This window comes from Cibotium barometz, chromosome 32 (genome assembly GCF_041138505.1).
Source record: "Cibotium barometz isolate CiBa-2024 chromosome 32, ASM4113850v1, whole genome shotgun sequence".
Taxonomy (NCBI): Eukaryota; Viridiplantae; Streptophyta; class Polypodiopsida; order Cyatheales; family Cibotiaceae; genus Cibotium; species Cibotium barometz.
Window position 1 is genome coordinate 46,531,653 of NC_141077.1, and position 22,826 is coordinate 46,554,478.

A 22,826-nucleotide genomic window follows, 5' to 3' on the forward strand; every position below is an offset into this window, starting at 1 on the left:
GGTTTAGTGTTAGCGGCTACAGAGGTTGTCGGGATGTACATGCTCTCATCATGCAGACACAAGCACCACCCCAGGTGCTTTGCAATGACAAGTGCCAAGAGCGTGCACTGTGTAAAACTTGGGTGCACGTAGAAATTCCTAATATAGCATGACATGGTTGTCTAGGCATACTCGTGTTGTGGCCAAAGAAGGAGGTATATTTCCTTGCATGAATTACTTGTGTTATTAGTGTTAATAATCTATGTACAATAAAGTGGTTTAGGTTTGACTTTTTTCTTTTGGTTACAGGTCCACCTAAAAGGGAGAGAACAAAGCATCACTAGTCTCAAGAACACTCCCACCTGTTTGATGATATCAAGTCTAAACCAACCCATGGATATGGACAATAGTCTTGGGGCATTAGGATGTAGTTACCCTAGATGTCTCTGATGTGAGGGTTGATGTTGAGCTGGCTAGCACTATGTCCAAGGGTGTGGGCACAAAAATGTATACAAAGATAACCAAGGAGGCTATAAAGACAAAGGAAGAGATTGTAGCAATCGACATGAAGGATGCCTCAAAAGATGGTATGGTAGTAGTGTCTGTGATGTCTGATGATGATACGCTAGACACGTTGGCTGCAAAACTCACTAAAAAATGAGGTATGCTAATTCTTGAACCTATCAAATTGCTAGCTAGTTTTTAGTTAACATGTATGGCACCATCTTAATTTCTTTTTGCATGTTGGAACACCATAAGGAGAAAACCTACGCAAAAAGCAAAAGAGTGAGGCACCCATTGACCCAATGGCACTGGGAGGAAACCTACAAGTATCTATTGATCCGACCATAAAGGAAAAGAGTGAGGCACCCTATAACCCAGCGATACCAGGAGGCAACCTGCAAGCACCTACTAACTCGACAAGGAAGCAAAGAGGGAGGCACCCACTAACCCGATGACACCCGTAGTAGGCACCCCGGCAAGCACCTACTAATCTAACTAAGAAGCAAAAGAGTACTACACCTACCAACCTTACAACACCCTCTAGGTCTCGTGCATGCAAAAAACTATAGAGAAACCAAACTACAACTATTTTCTAGCCCCTCATGCGTTGTACAATTTTCACTTAATGAAAAGTGTTCTTTTTTATATTGTCCATTGTCGTTGTTCTTGCTTCATTCTCATGAAGTCTCTTTCATTGTCCCTAAGTTTTACCATTTTATAATTGGGCTAAGAAGTAAATAGCTCTAAGGGGACCTCGGTGTGTAGGAAGTAGGCCAAAGCAAGAATAGCCCTCAATCGAGGTGGTGGTAGAATACATAAAGAGAGAGAATTACCCAAAGCGGAGCCATGCAAGTAGTTCATGGCTAGATCTATCCATGAGGAGTGTCCAACACTCATTATGGACATGGAAGGGATGCTAATGCACTCTTGGGACCCAGACTCCAACAAATAGGCACCGAATGGCCAACCTCCTTGCATTGGTATGGATTTGGAGTTGTCGGCCAGGGCACACCGTCAAGCAGTACGCTGAAAAATACTCTCCAACAACAAAGAAGTATATTGCAGGCTACTGTGGGTGGGAGCTTTGTTGGGTTAGCCACCTTCAAAAACCCCGACGGGTTTCCAACCTTTTTTAAGCACCTGAGCAGCTTTTGGGATAGAGTTCCAACTTTCAATGCATCTAACATGTTACTACTAGATGACAATCTATACAAATGCTTGATGAACATCCTACGCACGTACGTGATAGTCCCAAGAATCAAAGACATGAATATCGAGCGGTAACTGTCTTTCTTACTCCGTGAGCTTGGCATGTGGCTTTACCAATGGGTGACAATTACAAACTACCTTTCTTTTGCAGTGGGTGACAAGCAAAAACTGCCTTGCTTTTGTAGCTATGGATCCCTTTGACACCAAGGAGAGTAAAGAGAACAAGGATTGGGAGCACTGCATCAATGACTGATTGATGAATGGAGGGCACATAGTGTCACACAAAGAGTGGGTGGATAGCAAGAAGGCATAGAAGTCTGCCTATATTTACCATCTAAAAATTAGCGATAGTGATATATACAACCATGGTTATAAAAACATCATTCAGAAATCTCAATTTTTATAATAACATTTTTGTAGTTGAGTATTCACAAACATCCTAGGAGCCTGTGTGAAACTGTACTTAGTGGATACAAGGAAATGCGATTAGATTTTGTCACACTTGTTGAGAGTATTTTTATGTTTATTTGTTTCCATTAAAGGATTTGGAGTACTCTAATTCCAACTTTAAGTGCTTGTAAGATAGTTCAGAGCTGAAGTACTTGTTAGGCAAGAAAAAGTACTTCTTGCATTAGAAAAAGCACTTGTTAAAGAGGAAAAAAAAGCTTCAACAGTAAAGCTTCAACAAGTAGCAAGAAGAAAATACACCCTAGAATGCCACCTCCAACCCTAGAATAAAACCTCCAAATCATGGTACCTTCTATGAAGAGTTGCAAACCTAATGGAAATCATAAATCCAAGTTATGGATGCTTGAAATCTTTGGCGAAGTTTGAACCAAAATAACAAGCTATGAAAATCTTTGCTCTGATACCATTGTTATCTCAGACACAATGGAACTGGACTCACAAACACATAATGCTTAAAAAGATCAGAACATAGAGGTGCAGAGTGTGAGAAAGATTGGCAAACTCAAAGGAAAGAGATGAAGCTATCTACAAGTACAAAAGAGAAAGTATAAATGAGTGATAACCCTAAACTATAAATGAGGTTGCTTATATATTAGTTAACCCTAAGGTTGGCAAACTCAAAGAAAAGAGATGAAGCTCTCTACAAGTACAAAAGAGAAAGTATAAATGAGTGATAACCCTAAACTATGAATGAGGTTGCTTATATACTAGCTAACCCTAAGGTACATGTTCACACCTAGATGTCTATGGGGAAAAACCCAATGGGATAAAAGTGTCCATGGCATAAGTACATGACCTCACAACATAGTACTAACATATATCTAATAGCATAAGTACATGGCCTCACAACATAGTACTACCATATATCTAATAGCACAACCATTACAAATCTTCCATCTTCTAAACTAGCTTCAATATTAGAAGAGGAGAAGAAGATAAAGAAAAGATAAGCACAAGGGGTCTACCATGATAATAAAGGGGCCTACTACACCAAGCACTATCAGGGATCTTCATTAAAGGGAAACTTCAAAGGCAAAGGAGCATTAAAGTGTGTGATTTCTGTGAAAAACCAAGCCACATTGAAAAAGGAATGTTTTGCAAGAAAGAGAGTACCCATCCTTAATATGCACATCAACCACTGGTGCTGTGAGATAATGATATTGATTGGGTGCCAGTGATAATGACTGAACTCAAACTAGCACCATCACTTCTTTTTGCAGGTAGTACTCCAGTGTCATTTTCTTCAAGAGGCTACTGGAAAACCTTATTAATGCTAAGGCTTTAATAAGCATGAATGCCATGGCAGTGGGGTGGAAATTAAGCATGGCCACTAGCTGTCATCCTAAGCGGCACAATCAATTATGCAATCCCATGTTATATCCAGCTACAAAATGGATGGGCCTAGGTGAAGCATCATTGTGATTGAGATTAATCAGCCGAGATAAAGATTCATCAGGCAGCATAACTACACCACTAACCATGATGTAATCACAAGTGTAGCATCATCGTGATAAGCATCATCTAACCTAGCCACCGTGATTGAGCCCTTAACATGATGTCATCACAAGTGTAGCGTCATCATCATAAGCATCATCTAAGCTAGCCACCATGATTGATCCCTTAATCTTGTTTTAATTATGATTAAAATGGGCCATTATTGACTAATACATGGCCTCAACAAACATGGCACACCGTGTGTGCTGATTCTCAATGTGATTCCTCAGGTCAATTTTGATGTCATAAGAGGCATGACTTGAGTGATAATTATGTATGAGAAATAACCCCAGACTTTGAGGTCTTGGCCTTTAGCATCTAGTACATTCATTTATCTATGATTGAGCATGGGTTGGCCTAAAGATGCCCAAACTCTTCCCAAAATAGTATTGTGAGTAGTGTTGAGGCTAATCACTTCCTATTTTTGTTGAATGTCTTTGTCCACTAGGAAATCTACCCAAATGTTGATTGGATCTTCAAGAGGTAGCATAGATGTATATATATGTGTATATATATGAGTATGCAAAAGTGTGTGTGTGTGTGTGTGTGTGTGTGTGTGAGAGAGAGAGAGAGAGAGAGAGAGAGAGAGAGAGAGAGAGAGATTTTGAATATCTTGCATATCATTTCTCCCTAATCTCAAAAGTAGAGAAAATACTCGATCAAACAACAGTGTTTAGTTTTTGAATAGGTGAAAGGAATACATAAGCAATAACAGTCATGTCGATCATCACCATGAATTTATTCATGTGAAGTTATGAGATGAAGGGAGAAGTTTCCATCTCTTAGTATAATATTCCATACACATAATTATCTTGCAATTTATGATGGGGAGAGAAGCCATATACACATAATTATCTTGCCATTTATGATGGAGAGAGAAGTCACATGCACATGGCAATTTTCCCACTAGTATTATAAGCTTGCGAAGGGCTAAATGGACTTCATGTAAATCGATGCTTAACACAACATATTATGTAAAGCGACGCCATCAAATTATACTGCTTATTTAGTACAGTAACTCCAGATATGAAGGAATCTTAGTTGTGCATCCGGCAAACTCTACGGATCTCCCCACTGTCACCTGTGAGGGGATTAAGGTTGCCCAGTTTGATCATGGACGTTACAAAGTTGCGAAAGAAGAGCCTTGGATTCTGTGCATAGCTGCGCACAAGCTGAACAGTTGGGCTACCTGGTGTGGAATAGAGGACCTGGTCTGAGAAGAGGAGTCCTCTTCCATACATAAGGTTGAGGAAATAGTGGTTATCAAAGGAGGTGGGAGAGTAGGCATCCAACGGTGATCTGTTAGCATCCCCTACCTTCGGAGGGCACTGGTCTTGGAGGTTCCGAAGGTAGTACTTGTTCATGGTAGAATCTGGCTTTCCATCTCCAGTCATATTGTAAAGTCGGTCTCTAAAGAACAAGCATTTAGCTTCACCAGAAGTATGGGCACCTGCATTCATTAATAATATCATAAATGTCTGTAGCACTACCCAACCATTGGAGAGTCATCCATGCCACTATAGACCACGACACGGTCTTTAAAGACCCTTGTTAACTGAGATCCATGGCCATCGTGCACTCAAGATTGCATGTACAAATCTCGACCATCTATTTTCAAAGTAACCTTGGCTCTTGATCAAGTAAACTCGGTGAAGTAAAAGCTAGGACAAGTAAATTAATTAATAGCTTTAAACTACATGGTTTCATTGCTTGAAGGTATGATAAGAGGTTTCCGGAAATCGGTGATCTAAAGTCTCGAGTTCAACTCTTTTTTTTGCACATAACATCTTGCTCCAAATTTTTTTAAGTCACAAAACCAAATTCACTCTCATCCCATGGTATAGTTTACTTATCCGAGTTTACTTCATCTAATGCAGTTTACTTATCCGAGTTTACTTTATCTGACGGTCCAAAAGAAACATCGCGATTTAGATCAATATCATCCATTGATATCACCTGATAAGGGTCTTTAAGACCCCGTGGTAGATAGTGCCACATCCTAGATCTCTCCAAAATTTTATATGTAGTAGTAGGAGGAGGTCTGAACTAACCTGACAGAGTTACCAAGTCCTGCAAAGAGAGGCCATGAGCGTTGAAATTAGAGATGAGATCATTCACAGTAGAGAAGGGAGATGGGATGACGTTGTTAGCCTCATCAAAGCCCGCAGTTCTTGAATCTCTTCGGCCCAGTAGAACCGTCCAATTTGGCCCTCCGCTCTGCAGCGGCAAGATGAGTACTGTAATCAGATAATTAGAGCAGCGCGGGCGGTCCCAATAAGCTAATTACACAAGACGATGGATTATTTGGTCACAGAACATGAAGTAGATTAACCTAATGGCGTGATTACTGGCAGTGTGTGCTACGGGATAGCTAAATGATTGTAATTAAGTGAATTGAAATCAGTTGTTTAAACTGTAAAGGACTTGGATTTGTAAGGGTTTAATCAGTGATTGAGGGGATGATGATCACGAGGGCCACTCCATCGCGAGTTGCCAAGGCGAGGATGTCGGCGCAGGAGACGACGCCTTCGCATGCCTCCTCAACGTCGGCCTTGATGGCGTCGATAACATCGAAGCCCCTCGCCGAGTTGAGGTTGGGCGCTGCGCTCTTCTCACTTCGGAAACTGGCGGTGTCGTCCAGCAAGATTGACGCATCGCAACCCTTCAATATATTCGTGCCCATGCAACAACCAACCACACGTAAGTTGACGATCGTCATAAATTCACACACCACGAGCTGCCATGCATACACAACGCACAGGGGCGCACGCGCGCACACCCGGCCACACACACACACACGCACACACACGCACATACCCATATAGTTCTCAAGTAACGCAAAGTGATTAGCAGTACAATTATGTACCAATTATGAAATCGCTTAATATATAGCTCCCAAGCGATTAACACCTCGATTATGCAGTCAATCAAAGCGCTTAAGCTATAGTTCTCAAGCCCGGCAGAGTGATTAACACCTCGATTATGAAGGCAATCAGCCCTGCCCTCATAATAATTCAGGTACAACATGATATTACCTGCACAATGCAATCGTGAAAGAACAAGCGGAGGATGGACGCAGCCATCCGGGGCTCTTGGTCCACCGCTTGCTGCATGTTGTTGTACACTATGCTCTCTAGGTCGGGGCAAGAGCTGCTGTAGAATTCAGCTTGCAACGTATCACCAAGGGCTGTCCATGGGCTGCCATGAATGGCTATGATCACAATGAGAAACCCAAAGCTAATTAGCCTGCCCTTCATACCCCTAGCTATACTGAGAGCAGGTCACCAGCTGATCCAGTACAGCAAAAGAAAGGAGGCTGAGCAAAACCCATTAACGGCTGCCCATTTATAGACAGTCCTAGGCCTGTAACTATCCAATATCGCTGTATTAAGCTTTATAATAATGCTGCCTAATCTCTTCACTGTTGCTAGCTTTTATGTAGTGTTCGACAACAGTGAGCCAAATAGCCACTAATGATCCACTTAAACCAAGATTGCCCCATGTCTTCTCTTTTCTAATCACATAATTGCCCCATGCATGAGAATGTCCCTAGATTTAATATTATGGCCTCCTCTTCATATAAAAATATGTAAGTAATAAGTGGCTTACATTTGTGTCATGTTGCCATTCTTTTACCCTACTTCTTTGTGTTGCACAATTGGGTTGTCACGATGAGGTATGCTGGTTGTTGGTTGTGGCTCTTTATTGTTTAATGCTGGTATTTACACATTGTCTGCCTCTTTCTATTTCTTTGAAGCTTTGAAAAAGCTTTGCTTTGTTTTCAAAGTTATAACTTTCTCAAACCCAAAAGTGGGTTTTAGAAACTTAATTGTGAAACCCACTTACACTATGATTTATTGACTTTAGAGAAGGCAACCAAATCAAAACCAAAAAGATGATTACAATGTAAACCTTTTTTTTAATAACATATCACTAAGCTAATTGCATGTCTTCCTAGATGTCTCTTTATGTATACTCGTGCTAGTACACTATAGTGACCCACTTGTTAACTATTTAAAAAGAAAACATATATCAATGCTAGTCATATGAGTTGAAGCATTTTCACCTTTTGTAGGTTTTATATTAATTATAACAACTCATTTTTCAATACTATATTTTTATTTACATAACGTATATGTTTCTTTTTGTTTTGCATGCACTTTCTCAATGTACATAGGAGTCATATGTCATGATCTTCTATCCTCGACTACTTTTCAAGGTGTTCGATATATATATATATCAGGTGTGTTCAAGAGGTATCAAATAAATCATAAATTTCAACATTCTAAATTCGCCTCCTTCAATAAATCTAAACATAATAGAACAATCTCTTGTTGAACCAAACATTCAAAATCTTTCTCTTGTTTAATTAGAAAATCTTTTATGCATGTAACCCCAAGAGCTTCTCATAAGCTATTTCAAGGATTTGTTTTCATAGTCCATCAAACGATGCTATCTCTGTATACTTTTTAATATAAAATTTTAGTTATAAAAAGAACCACATTAAGTTGCTTATTCGCTTCTTAAATCCTTGTGGTTTCACTTTTCATGAATGCATGACATGGTGCAAACGTCTAGTAATGTATTTCTACGAAGATTAATGAATGCAAACTTCACGCTAATGATTTGTCAATTCATGATGTCAATTATGCAAGTAGTGTGTAGGTTAGCTTTTTAAGATAAAAAAGATTTGTGTTTTATGCAGCTTGAAAATATCTAATTGTAAAACTTATTCTAATTCAAGATCTTAAAATTTATATTGGATAATGATCTTATAGCTTGGTCCTTTTTTTCTTAAAGATTTAGGTCAGTTATTCATTTTATAAACAATAGTGTTCAACTTCTAGTTGGTCTTAGCCCTAGTAAACCTTAAAGGATTTAGATTCCTTTATACACTCCCTTTAATATTGATTAATTTAAGGAATGTGCTTTAAGGTAGGTGCTAGTGCCACTATAGTGTACGATACATGTTGAAATATGTCGATGCTAGATAAAAGCATTGAAAAAATAGTTAGGAGGTCTACACTTAATGCATAGCTTAAGATTAAAGAATATAAACATATTTGGTGATTTTATCTATATTTATTACAAAAAGTTTCATAACATATGATCTTAGACAATTATATAAACATGTGTTAATCATGTCTTTTTTTAGTGCATTGTCACTTTTTGAGGCGACTCAAATCTCAGTGCTTATGTTGTAGCCTTCAACCGCCCTTCAACCTACTTTAAGGGAAGGTTGATCTATAACTTTGTGTAAGTATTCTATTATGCAATAAGTTCATAATTTAAATAAATAATAATACATTATTCTCTCATACAATAAGTTCACATCAAAGGAATGCAAATTTAAATAAATAATATTACATTATGTAATCAAGATGCTACATAATTAGCACCCAACATTTTAGGGAATTTAATAAGCTACCAACCAAATTATATATAATCGAACCGTATTCAAGTTGATGGACACTGATATCTTAAACTTATTAAGTGTGTCTCATAAATTATAATTCTTATTCTATTTAAAATCCCATAAATTATAGTTCTTATTCCATTTAAACTCCCATTTTTCTTCCCCTTACATAGCATCATTTGAATATACCTGCATGTAAAAATTAATCAACATTTTAAGATGAGTGTAGACTATGTAGATGAGAAGGAATGACTTAATAATCACGCAATGCTTAGATACTTAAGATGAGATTGTCTTTTAAAGAGCATAAGGGAGGAAAGTGGGTCAACAAAATCATGGGAGTTCATAATATTCGTGATATTAATTTAAGAAAAATGGTATGTTATATCCCACAAACAATATGTACAAGCCATCCTCAAAAGCTTTAAGTTGGAAGAGTCCAAACCCTAGGATCTAAGGAGAATAAAAACCAAGAACACTACACATTATTAAGATGACTAATTAAAAGCTCAAGGTAGATAATAGATTAAGAAAACCAAAGGCTAAATCATTATATTAATAAAGCTTAAGTATAATGGTTTTTAGCTCAAATGAGCTCCTAACATCACAAAAGAAGTGGTCCACAATCATGCCAAAAAATTAGCCTAAAATGCACCCATGACAGCAATAAACACCATATTAGATAATTTGGGAAAAATCCCATTCCCATTTGTGGTGAACTTGTCCAAAAGTTTGTCAAAACCCCCTCATGTGACATATCATTGGAAAGATCTTGAAGAGTGGAATCTAAATCTATGATCTCCGACAAATTTGGAGTTAGTATGTTTAAGATATGTCCAAAACTATATGGAGTAATTGATTCCCAAAATGTGAGATTTTTCCCAAATTACCTAATATTGACTTAATAACACTTGTCTATTCTCTAGACTACTTTATGCTTTTACATTTGACTATAAGAAATTAAACTTTTAAATGCCAAAACATTACAAGTGAGAACATAATTGAAGATCTCTACCTACCTTTCCTCAAAATAAACTAGAATGTAGGTGAACCTACAAAATGATGTCTAACACCTCCCTCTTGAGGAAGCATTGTAAAACATATTCGTCAACATTACCTTTGATGTGTAAAAGAACTTTTGTAATCTCACTGAAATAATTTTGCACTAAGTGCTTATGTATTCATGATGTAATTGAGTGGGATATTGGGCTTCAAAATCTTATTTAATAGGTGGCCATTATTTTGATATATACATTAGTTCTCAATTTTGGTAGCAGGCACCCTAGACATCTCATGGGTGGCTAATTATAACATATGATATCTTCTCAATATCTTGTATAAGATATTTTGATTAACGAGAAAGGCAAACCTCATTGTGAGAAAGGTTACTTGATTCTTGACTACTGTCTACTGTTTGTTGATGTTTACATGCTTCCCTTTGTTTCTAGTTACTATGTATGTGAGTAGAGATGTGTCTACTCTTGAAAGCTTGATAATTTTTTTCACCTCTATTTCTTCTTTTCTTCCATCTCTCTATCTCCACCTCTAGCTCAAGAGAGAATAGGCAAGGTAGAGAGAAGTTATACATAGCTTCATTCCTAGTTTCACACACACCATTGAGGACTTCTTCTTTAAAGTGACAAAAGAAGAGAGCACATTTGAGTTGTTTAACTCCAACACGGTTGGCCAATTGTAAGTTCCCAAATGACCCTTAAATTGCTTTCTCTATCTATTTCTAATTCTAATTCTTGAAATATTTAGATAGTTTGAATTAGTGAACATCTTTGGTGCCAGTGCTGGTGGGGACTAGCCATTAGCTTAGGCCTCATGTGCCTTTAAGGGCCTCATAGCCAAGGAGGTGCAAACCACCACAAGGGATCTAAGATGAACTCGCATTAAGCCAGATTAAGTGGCTAAATTAATGCATAAATTTTAAGAGACATTAATTCTCAACATAACTTGGATATTTTTACATAAATTTGTGGCACATTTGTTGGTGAACTCTCGGGGGGTTCACCTCAAAAAATGTTAGTGTACCACGTGAGTTCAGCAGAGCAGGAGGGGTTTTTTAATTAGATACATTGAGAAAAATTAACAGGATTACATTAATAGGAGGGGGTTTTTAATTCAACTTTAGAAAAAAGTCTGTTAGTTCATAAGTAAAGAGGGGTTATTTAATAATGCACGTGATACCTAGGGTTTTCTAGTAGTGCACCCCCCAAGGGTTAACTGAACAACTTGACTCATGTTAGGGCATTTAATCTTACACGAGATCTGTTACATCCCATGTCCAGACATAATGAGGCTAACATAGAGACCAACCAATAGAGATTCATCGAATAGCTCATTATAATGTAAACTTATTTACGAGCTATAAAGTCTAATTTGTGAGGGATGGGACTCAGAGCTAGAGAGAGTGTAATCTGGTGGAGGCTATGGGCCCACGGACTTGTTCATATGTTGGACTTTGGGACCTAGTCTTCTGGGCATGGCCATAATAAGTGAGTGTGAAATGGGCCAAGTATATAAGATAATGGCTCATATTTGTAAAGGAACCTATGATAGCACATTACCTTGATGCCTATGGCTCAAGCTTCCATGGTGAGATTCTCCCTTTGAGATTCTAGGATGGTGACCTACACCCTTGTTTTCTACTCCAAGTAATGAGTGGGGCTTCATCTTGCAGAGGTATCAGAGCTCTTGTTCAATCCATTGTTTTTCCTAATTCTACCAATTATAATCATTTTATGCACTTTCTTGATTTTCTTGATCAAGAAGATAACTATGGTGATCTTGAATGGTGAAAGTTCCTTTTCTATATGGTTAATTTCTAAAGCTTTTGCGATCAAATTTTGGGGGAGCCGCACCAAATTTTTAAATTTCAAGACCAAAATTGGAGAAAAAGTCACTAATCTTGATGAGTTTGCTGATCAAAAACGTTTTTCTTCTTTCTTCCCTCTCTTCTTGAACTTTGAGAGCTATGGAGCTTTCTTCTTGATATTAAAGCTTAACAAAGCATGGGGTTATGAAAGCAGAAGGCAATGGCTTCATTTCAAGCATGGCCTTAAGATGTTATGTGCATTTTCTTACCCGCCAAGCTGTCTACCTATAGTGCTTATTTCCATGGTGATTTGAAGCTTATGGGTTTTCATTAAAGCTTGACTAAGCTTTGAAGTGGTTAAGGCAAGCACAAGATCCATTCCAAGCTTGGTAATGGAGCTATTTTTTAGTGATTTTAACTCGAGCTACGTGCATTTTTGTGGAGTTTGGGAGCTCATAAATCACAAATTGGTTGGATCATTGCTTGATAATGCCTCTCCATTGTGTAAGCAAGTCACTGCCCTCTTCAATGTTTCCATTTTTCAAGTTCTTGCATATTAGGGTTCTCATAAGAAATCGGGGTTAGTATCATAAATTTTGGAAAATTTCTTCAATAATCTCATTCTTTGTGCTTAGCTCTACTCATATATGTGATTAATTGTCTCTTAAGCATGGGAATTCATGGGATTCTTCTCTATCTTGCATATCTTGAAAATTCTTGAGAAATTAGGGTTTTCTCTCTACTTTTTGGGGATCCACGGCTTTAATCTTGTTCATTAGCCTTTCCTTTAATCATCTATGCATTCATTGCATCAATATGATGGACAAATTAAGGTTTCTTGGTTGAACATGCATTTTTAGGAAAAATCCAACCAAATTAGGGTTACATTTGGGCGTTTCTTGGTTTCAATTTCATAATATCATTCATCAAATTTTTTCTCATTGAGACGAAGTGCTCTTCATCTTTGGGTTTTCTTCATACATTCATGCATAGCCAGCCTATTGTATATGTGCATTGAGCCACTTTGATGTGAAGACATTGAAGACATCAAGAATATCATTCATCAATTTTTTAGCTTTAGGAATATCATTCATCAAGTTTTTGCTCATTGAGGCGAAGTGCTCTTCATCTTTGGGTTTTCTTCATACATTCATACATAGCAAGCCTATTGTACATGTGCATTGAGCCACTTTGATGAAGACATTGAAGACATCAAGAAGTATTTGAGAATAATTCAAGCAAGAAGAAGTTGCATGATCATTTAACCTCATCAGCAACACAAAACTCTTGTATTGGTTGAATTGTATGGCATGCATCTATAAGTGCCTTGGATGTAAGTGATTATTCTCATTGGCATGGAATCATTGGTTCTCACACACATTTGTAAACACCTTTCAATTAAAAAGCTAGCTAGAATGTGTGTGAGGGTACCTTGGCATTTGGAGGAGAGACCAAGGGGAGTATGGATTGAATCCACCTTGCTGCAAACGTCGTGGTAATGTGGTAAGGTGGAGGATTAGGTACTTGGTGGAAAAGACATGGCCCAAACCCTTTCTCTTGGATTTCAAACTTGAGTAAGGGGATTGGAAGAGCCTGGCTATGAGATCGGTGAGCTTTGACGCACTTCACTGACTTCAAATCATGGCAATTGATGTATTTGCATTGGGCAAAGTCTTGACACATTGGAAAGTGGATGCTTTGGAAAGAGAAAATTGATCTATGATTTTGGATGCATTTGGGGAAACTAATTGGATGGATATGTATGTCTATTGATGCATTATGAATGCCTTGTGATGGCAGTGACAAGAGGTGTTTGATGGGAATATATGGTGTTGCTTTTGTACATTGAGATTCGGTTTCAAATGCAAACAAAATGCTGTCGAAATTTGTAAGAATTTCCTACATACTTGTAACCTAAACCCTAAATTCAGTCATAGGGGGTTTTAGATATTTCCTAGAGCTTTATACCCTCTTGTAGTAGTCCATAAGGACTCCGCATCAAGCCTTTAAGATCTTGATTCTGACATCATTTAGGTGGTCAAATTAGGGTTTATGAGAAATTACCAAACCCTAATTCAATCATAAACCCTATGTTGTGTTCCAAGTATCTTTACATATCCTCTTATTACTCCATTAGACCTTCCAAACAACCCTTTAACCTTCTGATTCCGATATCATTTGTTAGGTCAAGGTGACACAGTTGTCTTTTTGACAAAAGTCAAAATACAGTTGACTTCCACTTTGACTTTGGTAAACTATTTTGGATAAAAGCTAGAACTTGCCAATACAATCCCAACAAGCTAAAGATCATCAAAATCTGGTTAGTTTTGGTCATTTTATAGCCAATTCTCCATTTTTAGTAGTACTTCAAAAACCCTAAATGCCCCATCCGAAAACTTACTATTTTTACATATTGTGTTAATACACATCATTAGCTCCCTTGAACACCCATTTCCAATCTCATTTGACCTTTCATCCACTCAAATCCAAAATTTACAGCTATGCTAAGAGGAAGGCCACGCACGATTGTGGATGTGACTCAAGAGATGTTGGAACTTGATCAAGGGGCACTTGTTGAAGACATTGATGGTGCATTTGACATTGGGGATGAGACACATGTTGAGAAAATTATTAAACATGGATTGGTTAGTGACAGAATTCTTGGAGACAATAAAGACAAGAATGCATGATGTGAGGAGGTCACTTATGCAAATATGGTTGCATCAAAGGGCAAAGGAGCATGTGATGATGTCACCAATGCAAAGGTAGCACCTCCTCAAGCCAAAGAAGTACCGCCCATTTCCAATGACATGTATGAGATGATGTGCATGATGAGGGCGATGTTGGATAATTTTAAAGCAATCTCAATTTCAAAACCAATTCATTAGGCTTGCAAAATCAACTTCTCAACACTTTCAAAAGTGAGATGGCTTTGTTGAGAAGAAGTGAGTCAAGGAATGGTGTTATCCATCTGCCTTATCAAGATGCAAGGATGCATAGTCATGATGGGACACCTTAGCAAGGTACTTATATGGATCAAATTCCTTATGGCAATGGAATGTAACAACACTTCTCTTTTGATGATGGGATGCCAAGGCCTACAAAAGGCGTAAACATTAGAGATGGGAATGACATATATTTTGGCAACAAGGAGAATGTTCCTTATTCTCAAGGGAATATGCACCATGCTATGCCGAATACATCTCGTGGTTTCTCTTCTCATGCATCTACAAAAGGGAAAGTATTGGCACATGGTTCTACTCATTGTTTGGGTTCGAATCATGTTGGAAAAGCTCCAAGGATGCGAAGAGAAGAGTTGCATGATGATGATTGGCACATGCAAGATAATTTACATGATGGTTGGCAAGGGGATTTTGATCATGCGCATGCAAAAAGGCATGATGAGTTCAAAATGTGTTAAAAAAGATAGTGTTACCAAAGTTCAATGGAGAGAATACTTCCAATGAATATTTTTAAGCGTGGCTCAACAAGATGAACTTCTACTTTGAGATGAACCCTAGAAGTGCGAAGGCTATGGTTTACTTTGCAACGTTGCATTTCGAAGGGTATACACATGCTTGGTGGAGGCATTTACAATATCAAGATTATGAAGTTACCATGTGGGATGCTTTCAAGGATAAAATGAGAGACACTTTTATCTCTCAATTGCATCAAGACAAGCTTATGCGTGAATGGGATGACTTGCAAAAAAAAATAAAGTAATGTTAAAGGCTATCCCGTAAGTTTATCAAGTTTATGCTACATGTGAATGGGTTTAGTGAAGAATTCAAGAAGACAAAGTACATCAAGGGTTTGAAGACAAACATTGGTGTGGATGTCAAGGCTCAAAGTCTAACTACAGTCAAAAGGAAGCCATGCTTTTAGTAGAGATATATGAGGAAAGGTATTCAAATGCATGGTCAAATCAAGGTAGTTTCCATAATTATTCAGCTCCTAACACTTATGGGAAGTCTATGAGAGATGCCAAATCTACTTCTTTTGTGCCCAAGTTTCCAACAATGTATGGAAGTGGAGGAAGGTCATATCACAGGTTTGGCAAGGCATCTTATTCTCCTCAAAAGTCTATAAATATTGATGGGAAGCCTCTCAATGGTGCTAACAAGAGCAAGTGCATAATGAATGAATTGGGGAATAAAGACTTGTGTTTCAAATGTGGAGAGAAGTGAAACAAGGAGCATTACAAAGTTTGTAAAGCAAGGAATGTTAAGCTCAATATGGTGTACTTCAAAATCTTGGAAGATGACAATGAGAGAGAGGCGAAGGTCTTTGATGATTTTCAAGACTTTGAGAAGAGTGACCATGATTATGAGCCAGACGGTGAATTTCCTTTTGTCCTCGGTGCACTAAACATTGGTCACAAGATGATTATAATGATGGCTTACCTATGTGTACTTTTGAGGATACTTGCATGGAACCAACCTTGTGTACATTGTCCCATGATTCATATGCCAGGTGTAAAGGTGCAAATGCTTTGAATCAATGGAATAATTGCTCATGTGTTGGTGGATAATGAAAGTACACATAGCTTTGTGCATGCAAAATCCATATGCAATCTTAAGTTGCAACCCATATGTTTGACAAATTTGCATAAAGTACAAGTAGCAAATGGGGCTAAAATGGATTACAAAATGGTATACCATGATGTGGTATTGGTGCTTTCACATGACTACACATGAAAAGTGGATTTGTTAATGCTTGACATGGGTCCCATTAATATAATCTTGGGTTATGATCGGCTCTCTACTTTTGGATGCATAACCATGAACTTGCAACGTGGTTACATGGAGTTTATGCATGAAGGAAGAAGTGTCACTTTGTGGGGCAATCATACACCAAAGCTAAACCTTATCAATTGCACTCAACTCAAAAGGGAACTCAAGAAGTTAAGTATGGTATATGTGATATAGCTTTGCAAGGAGAATGACATTGGCAATGAAGGCAAAGTCACACATGATGGCATGGCAAAGTTATTGGAAGAGTTTAAGGATATATTCCAAATGTCAAAATGCTTACCACCTATGTGAGATATTGTATCACATACACCAAAGCTAAACCTTATCAATTGCACTCAACTCAAAAGGGAACTCAAGAAGTTAAGTATGGTATATGTGATACAGCTTTGCAAGGAGAATGACATTGGCAATGAAGGCAAAGTCACACATGATGGCATGGCAAAGTTATTGGAAGAGTTTAAGGATATATTCCAAATGTCAAAATGCTTACCACCTATGTGAGATATTGATCATGGGATAGATCTTGAGCCTAACTCTAGGTCTATCAACAAGCCACCATATAGATTGTCAAAAGTGGAGAAAGAGGAGGTGGCTAAGCAAGTTCAAGAACTAATGGATATGGGATGGGTGGAACCATCCATATAGATTGTCAAAAGTGGAGAAAGAGGAGGTGGCTAAGCAAGTTCAAGAACTAATGGATATGGGATGGGTGGAACCAAGTCAATCTCACCATTTGCATCACCGATGTTGTTGGTAAAGAAGAAGGATGGTACCTTTTGAATTTACATTGATTATAAGGATGTGAATGAGATCACAATCAAAAATAGTTACCCTATCTCAAGGATTGATGATCTATTGGATGAGTTGTGAAGGGTGCCAAGTTCTTCACAAAGATTGATTTGAGGTTTGGCTACCATCAAATAAGGATGAAGAGTGGTGAGATGAGATTAAGATGGCATTTAGAACCAAAAAGGGATTATATCATTATATGATGATGTCGTTTGGGTTATGTAATGCACCCGTTACTTTTCAAGTCTTAATGAACAAAATGCTTCAACCATACCTCTACAAGCAAGATTATTTTGGTCTTCTTTGATGACATCTTGGTGTATAGCAAAAGTGAAGAGGAGCATTTGGTTCATGTTCGCAAGGTTTTTTATGCACTTAGAGCTAACCAATTATATGCAAAGTAGAGTAAATGTAAATTCATGGCAAGTGAAGTTGAGTATCTTGGTCATATTGTGGGTGAAAATGGCGTAAGAGTGGACCCAAAAAAGGTGGAATGTGTGAAGAATTGACCCATGCCTAAAAGAACATCACTCAACTAAGAGGATTCTTGGGACTCTCTTCATTCTACTAAGATTCATTGAGAATTATGCTCACATAGTGGCTCCATTAACCGATAAGTTGAAGAAGGAGGCATTCTTTTGGGATGAAACAGCCCATAAAATATTTGAAGAGTTGAAGAGAATTCTTACTTCTGCCCCAATTTTGGTATGCCCAGATTTCATAAAGCATTTCACTATTAGAGTGGATGCATGTGGAAGAAGTATTAGTGCCGTGTTGTATCAAGACCATGGGGTAATGGCATTTAAGAGCCATAAACTTCATGACAAAGAGAAGGAGATGCACATCTATGATCAAGAGATGAGTGCTCTGTTACGTGCGATCAAGAAGTGACATCATTATCTCTATGGAAGCAAGATTTATGTGAAGTGATAATAGGGTTCGCAAGTACTTCCTCTCACAACCAAATCTCTCACTCAAGTAAAGGCGGTGGTTGGCAACCCTTCAAAATTATGATTTTGAAATCACTTATACAAAGGGAAAGGATAATGTGGTGGTTTATTCACTCTTAAGAATGTGGGCTTGTACATTGTTTGCCATCATAGAAGTGCATAAAGATTGGATTGAAGACATCCAAGAGGAGTATATGTTGGATGATGAGACTTTACAAATGATGCAAAAATTACAGCTTGGCACTTATGAAGAGTTATCTCATTTTCGGTTGCAAAATGGACTCCTTTACTTCAAGGAGAAGGTGTAACTTGTACCTCATTCAGCTTTCAAGAAAAAGGTGTTGGATGAGATGCATGCTTCTCCCATGGTGGGACATTTGGGGTTGTTTAAAACCTATGATGGCATCAAAAAGAGGTTGCACTTGAAAAGGCCTTTGGAGTGATGTAAAGGAGTATGTTGCCAAATGTATACCTTGTCAACTTAATAAGGATCTCACACAAAAGCCCAGAGGTTTGCTTCAACCTTTACTCATTCAGGAGGTTAAATGGACTCATATAGCAATGGATTTTATCACAGGTCTTCCTACCCCACCAAGAAAGGGTGGGATTGCATTTATGTAGTGGTGGTTGATCAGTTGACAAAAGCTTCCTATTTGTGCCTACAAGAGTGAGATATTGCAATGTGAATCCCATTGCAAATAATGAAGTGGAAAGAATGTAAGCTCTCTTGCAAACATGCAAAGAGAATATCAAGAAGTCTCAAAAGAATATGAAGCATTATGAAGATGCACATCAAATACCATTAGAATTCAAGGAGGGGGTTTATCTATCCTTGAGGATTCCCAAGACATGCTATGGTTATCTTAAGGGCAACACTAACACAAAGCTTGCACAGCATTTCTATTGTCCATACAAGGTGGTGAGAAGGGTTGGTGAAGTGGCCTATCGATTGCTACTTCCATCCACTACAAAGATACATAATGTGATTCGTGTATCTCATTTGAAGACATATATTAGACCGGAAGTGCAAGTCTTGGATGAGCTAAGTCCTATAAATGAGGATGGCATGGTGGAATATATTCCTGAGAGAGTGTTGGGCATGAGGGAAAAGGTACTTCACAACCGTTCCTTACGCAAATACCTTGTTAAATGGAAGGGATTACCTCAAGATGAAGAAACATGTCATCCTACCCACATGTTGGAAGGATATGAGCACTTATTGAATGCATCCAATGGGGAGAATTGAGCCATGTAACAGTGAATATGCTTGCTGTAATTTTCTATGATTCAGTGTTTGAAGGCCAATATGATGCTCAATTGGGATGCTATTGACATATGCACTTCATGGGGAGTGTATATTATATAGTGCTATGCTTTCGTGGTTGTTCGAGGATCATCACATGAGATTTTGAAGCCCTTAATCATAGATATTCTCTCTTGGATAGTTTTGGGATACTTTTGTTACATGGTACATCCACATGTATATAGTGGACATCCTCATACAAATGAAGTAGAAGAATGTTTTGAAGATGGTTTAAACATATTTAGGTGGGGATGGTTTGTCCTTTTTCAAGTTCATGTTCTACTTTGGTAATATTACCACTGGCGACACGCAATCTGTGTGCTCCATCCATCTCATATATGAAACTTGCAAATATGAGTTTGTTGACTTCTTTCTCAAGTTCATGTTCTACTTTGGTAATATTACCACTGGCGACACGCAATCTGTGTGCTCCATCCATCTCATATATGAAACTTGCAAATATGAGTTTGTTGACTTCTTTCTCAATGGTTTTAGAAGAATGGGTTTCATTGTGAGTGTATATCCCTTGTTTAATCGGCCTTGCACCATCCACAAGTGGAATCGTGTGCAGACCTCTAAAGGGACTCCCTTTAGATCTAAATAGCTTCAAGTGAGCACTTCTTTGTGTTCCTTGACTACCTATGTTAATTTGGTCTCCTCCTCAAGGGTTTCGTCTCTCTAGAGATCCAAATATTTTTTGACTTTTCTTCGGGTTATGCTAGGTCAATCTGTTTAGCATCCCTAGGTCCATCATAGTAGACACACCTAGTTTCTTTAGTCTTTTGGTCTCTAGGTGCACACATCTATTTTCAACCTTGTATTTCTTGAAGTGTGAGGGGACTCTAGACCTCTCATCCTCTTCTTGGGTCAGTATGCTCAAAACTGAGCAATTGGGATTCTTTCACATATAGCTTTGTTTTGTTATTTCTGTGTCCAAACATCAAGGCAAGGGTGAGGTCTATAGGGGCCCTTTAAGCTGCCATGGGATTAAGAGGGTGATTAACATTAGGGCTAATAAGAGAGTTCCACCTCCTTAAAAATGTTGGGTGTTCAAGTTTCTAAAAAAATCTAGTCAAAGATGGGGACCCTAGCTTTTAGAGGCTTTAGTGATAATTTTTTAAAATAAAGTTTTAGTAAATCGTTCCCCCCTTTTCCCAAAATTTTCAATTTTTTAACTTTTAATACCTTCTCTCTCTAAAAAATTTGGCACCTCCTTTCTTTTTCTCTAGGGTACGCATTCTATGGGCTCTTCTATCTCTCCTTCCTTGCTATCCATGGCTTGTAGCTATTACTCTCACATAGCTCCTGCCACAAGAGCTCCCATAGCTCATAGGTCTTATTGTTGCTACTAAACGACTCCGTTAATGCTCTATGGTTGATTCTTTAGCTCTCAACACCTCCTCTTGGTAGAATTGTTAATGGGTTATGACTGTTACAAGTCTTCAAACCTGCAATCTTTTGTATATTCTTTCTCCTCTTACCCTTGGGCTTCATCTCCATCACTAACTTTTCGTTCATCTTGAAGCACTACATTTCTTCTCCTCCTCACTAAGAATGTCTTTGCAGACTTCTAAGAGACCAAGAATATCCATCGAGTCCATAACCAGCAATGACATTTTGGATGCGAATGGACATTTGCATACAATGGAGTTTTGTCAATTTATGTGGGTGACAATGCGCCCGTCATTGAAAGGGGAATACAAGGTTCCTAGAAGGCTTCTATCTTCTTGAAAACATCACTAGAAAGGGAGAATTCTAGAGTTTAAGATAAGCAAAGATGGGAAGCGGTTAGCTAGGGTTCAACATGTCTACACACCATCCTTATTGAAGATCAAGAACATTGGCATGCATCAATTTGAATCTAACTATAAGTATTTCTTGTAGTATTCAAGATACTGATGTAATATTTAAGATTGTTTTTTACACTGATATTTATATATGCCCTTTTTAGATGTTTTCACATCTACTTGTGTGGAATGGCAAGCCGTGGAGTGCTTTATAGCAGGGACTTTTGAGGAAATTCATGCAGAGTTTGGTAAACTAATATATGTAGGACAAACGGGCTCTATTCTTGCAAACCAAGGAGTTTTCTTTTACAGTAGCACTTATGTGGTTTCAAGAAAGGATGGTTGGGGGTCACTACGACCAATTTATGTTCCATCATTTGCTTGCCATGAGTGGCCCATCCCTCATACAGCAACCATTCAAGGTTTCAAGCATAGGATCGTCATGGATATGCATTCCTCCATGAAGTGCACATATGGGTCACACAGGGCTGGTTTATGCCCATGCACATGTTTGTACACATGTTTGCTTCAGTACATGTACACAGAACACCAACAATGCTCATATGCAAAGGCAAAGCTCATGTTGCTTTAGACAAGTTTCTTGGAACAAGATGGTGTACAAAAGAGTCTGCACACCAAGGTGACTACATCAAGTGCTATGTTATTACAGAAAAGGTTATTGCAAGGTTCCACATTGGCAGACAAAACCTCACCATGGTCTTTCCCTATAGGAGATGGAAGTGAACGGGGAATGAGTGGGAACCCTTGGACTCTGATGCAGTTAAAAAAGAGGAGATAGAGCTTTCAATCATGTGCAGGACAATGACTTGCATCATGTCATAGTCAATGATGATTGGAAGCTGCACCACCTCCATGAATATTTAGTGATGCACTTTTCTCTAGATCAAACATTCAGTTTTGTTGTGGATGGTAGGACATTGCATCCATGATCTGAGAAAGCAATATTGTGCAAGGATGTAGCATTTCAGACCATCTCTCTCAAGCATGGCTAAAACATGCAATGCATGTTTTAAATTTTGATTAACAAAATCAGCTTTTTTAATGTTTTCTTGACTCCATTTTTTTTTCATGCTCATTTTTAGTTCTACTTCATCTCACTTGTTTCAAACATAGTCATAGTATTTTCTTTTCAATTTCTGAGTACCTATGCTGCCAGGAAGTCTTTGTCAAAGTTGGTATCAATCATTTTTTTCTTAGATGATATGAACAATGTGGTGCAATTGCAAAGGTCTCCATGGGTGCTAATTGAGGTGGTCTTTCACTCAATTGCTTTGAATGTATTCAACTTGAACAAAATTATACATAATCTGGTTGTGTGATTGCAAAAGTGG

At 38.1% G+C, this 22,826-nt stretch overlaps 1 protein-coding gene across 1 annotated transcript; it reads right to left on the minus strand.

The window, feature by feature from the left end:
• Positions 1-4,624: 4,624 nt before the first annotated feature.
• On the minus strand, positions 4,625-6,979 carry LOC147620258 (peroxidase P7-like). Its single transcript, XM_086772437.1, has 4 exons — positions 6,690-6,979; positions 6,125-6,316; positions 5,706-5,871; positions 4,625-5,104 (listed from the first exon to the last, which is right to left on the minus strand). Exons 1-4 carry the CDS (start codon positions 6,909-6,911, stop codon positions 4,692-4,694), a joined length of 993 nt encoding a protein of 330 aa, XP_086628563.1. The 5' UTR covers positions 6,912-6,979; the 3' UTR covers positions 4,625-4,691.
• Positions 6,980-22,826: the final 15,847 nt, after the last annotated feature.

Bases quoted from the DNA above. Each gene is read 5' to 3' on its own strand.
- LOC147620258 (XM_086772437.1), bottom strand. From the start codon at position 6,911: ATGAAGGGCAGGCTAATTAGCTTTGGGTTTCTCATTGTGATCATAGCC. The intron at 6,317-6,689 runs GTAATATCATGT...AATATATTGAAG, and splicing joins TTCACGATTGCATTGTGCAG to GGTTGCGATGCGTCAATCTT. The intron at 5,105-5,705 runs GTTAGTTCAGAC...TAATGAATGCAG, and splicing joins GGACTTGGTAACTCTGTCAG to GTGCCCATACTTCTGGTGAA.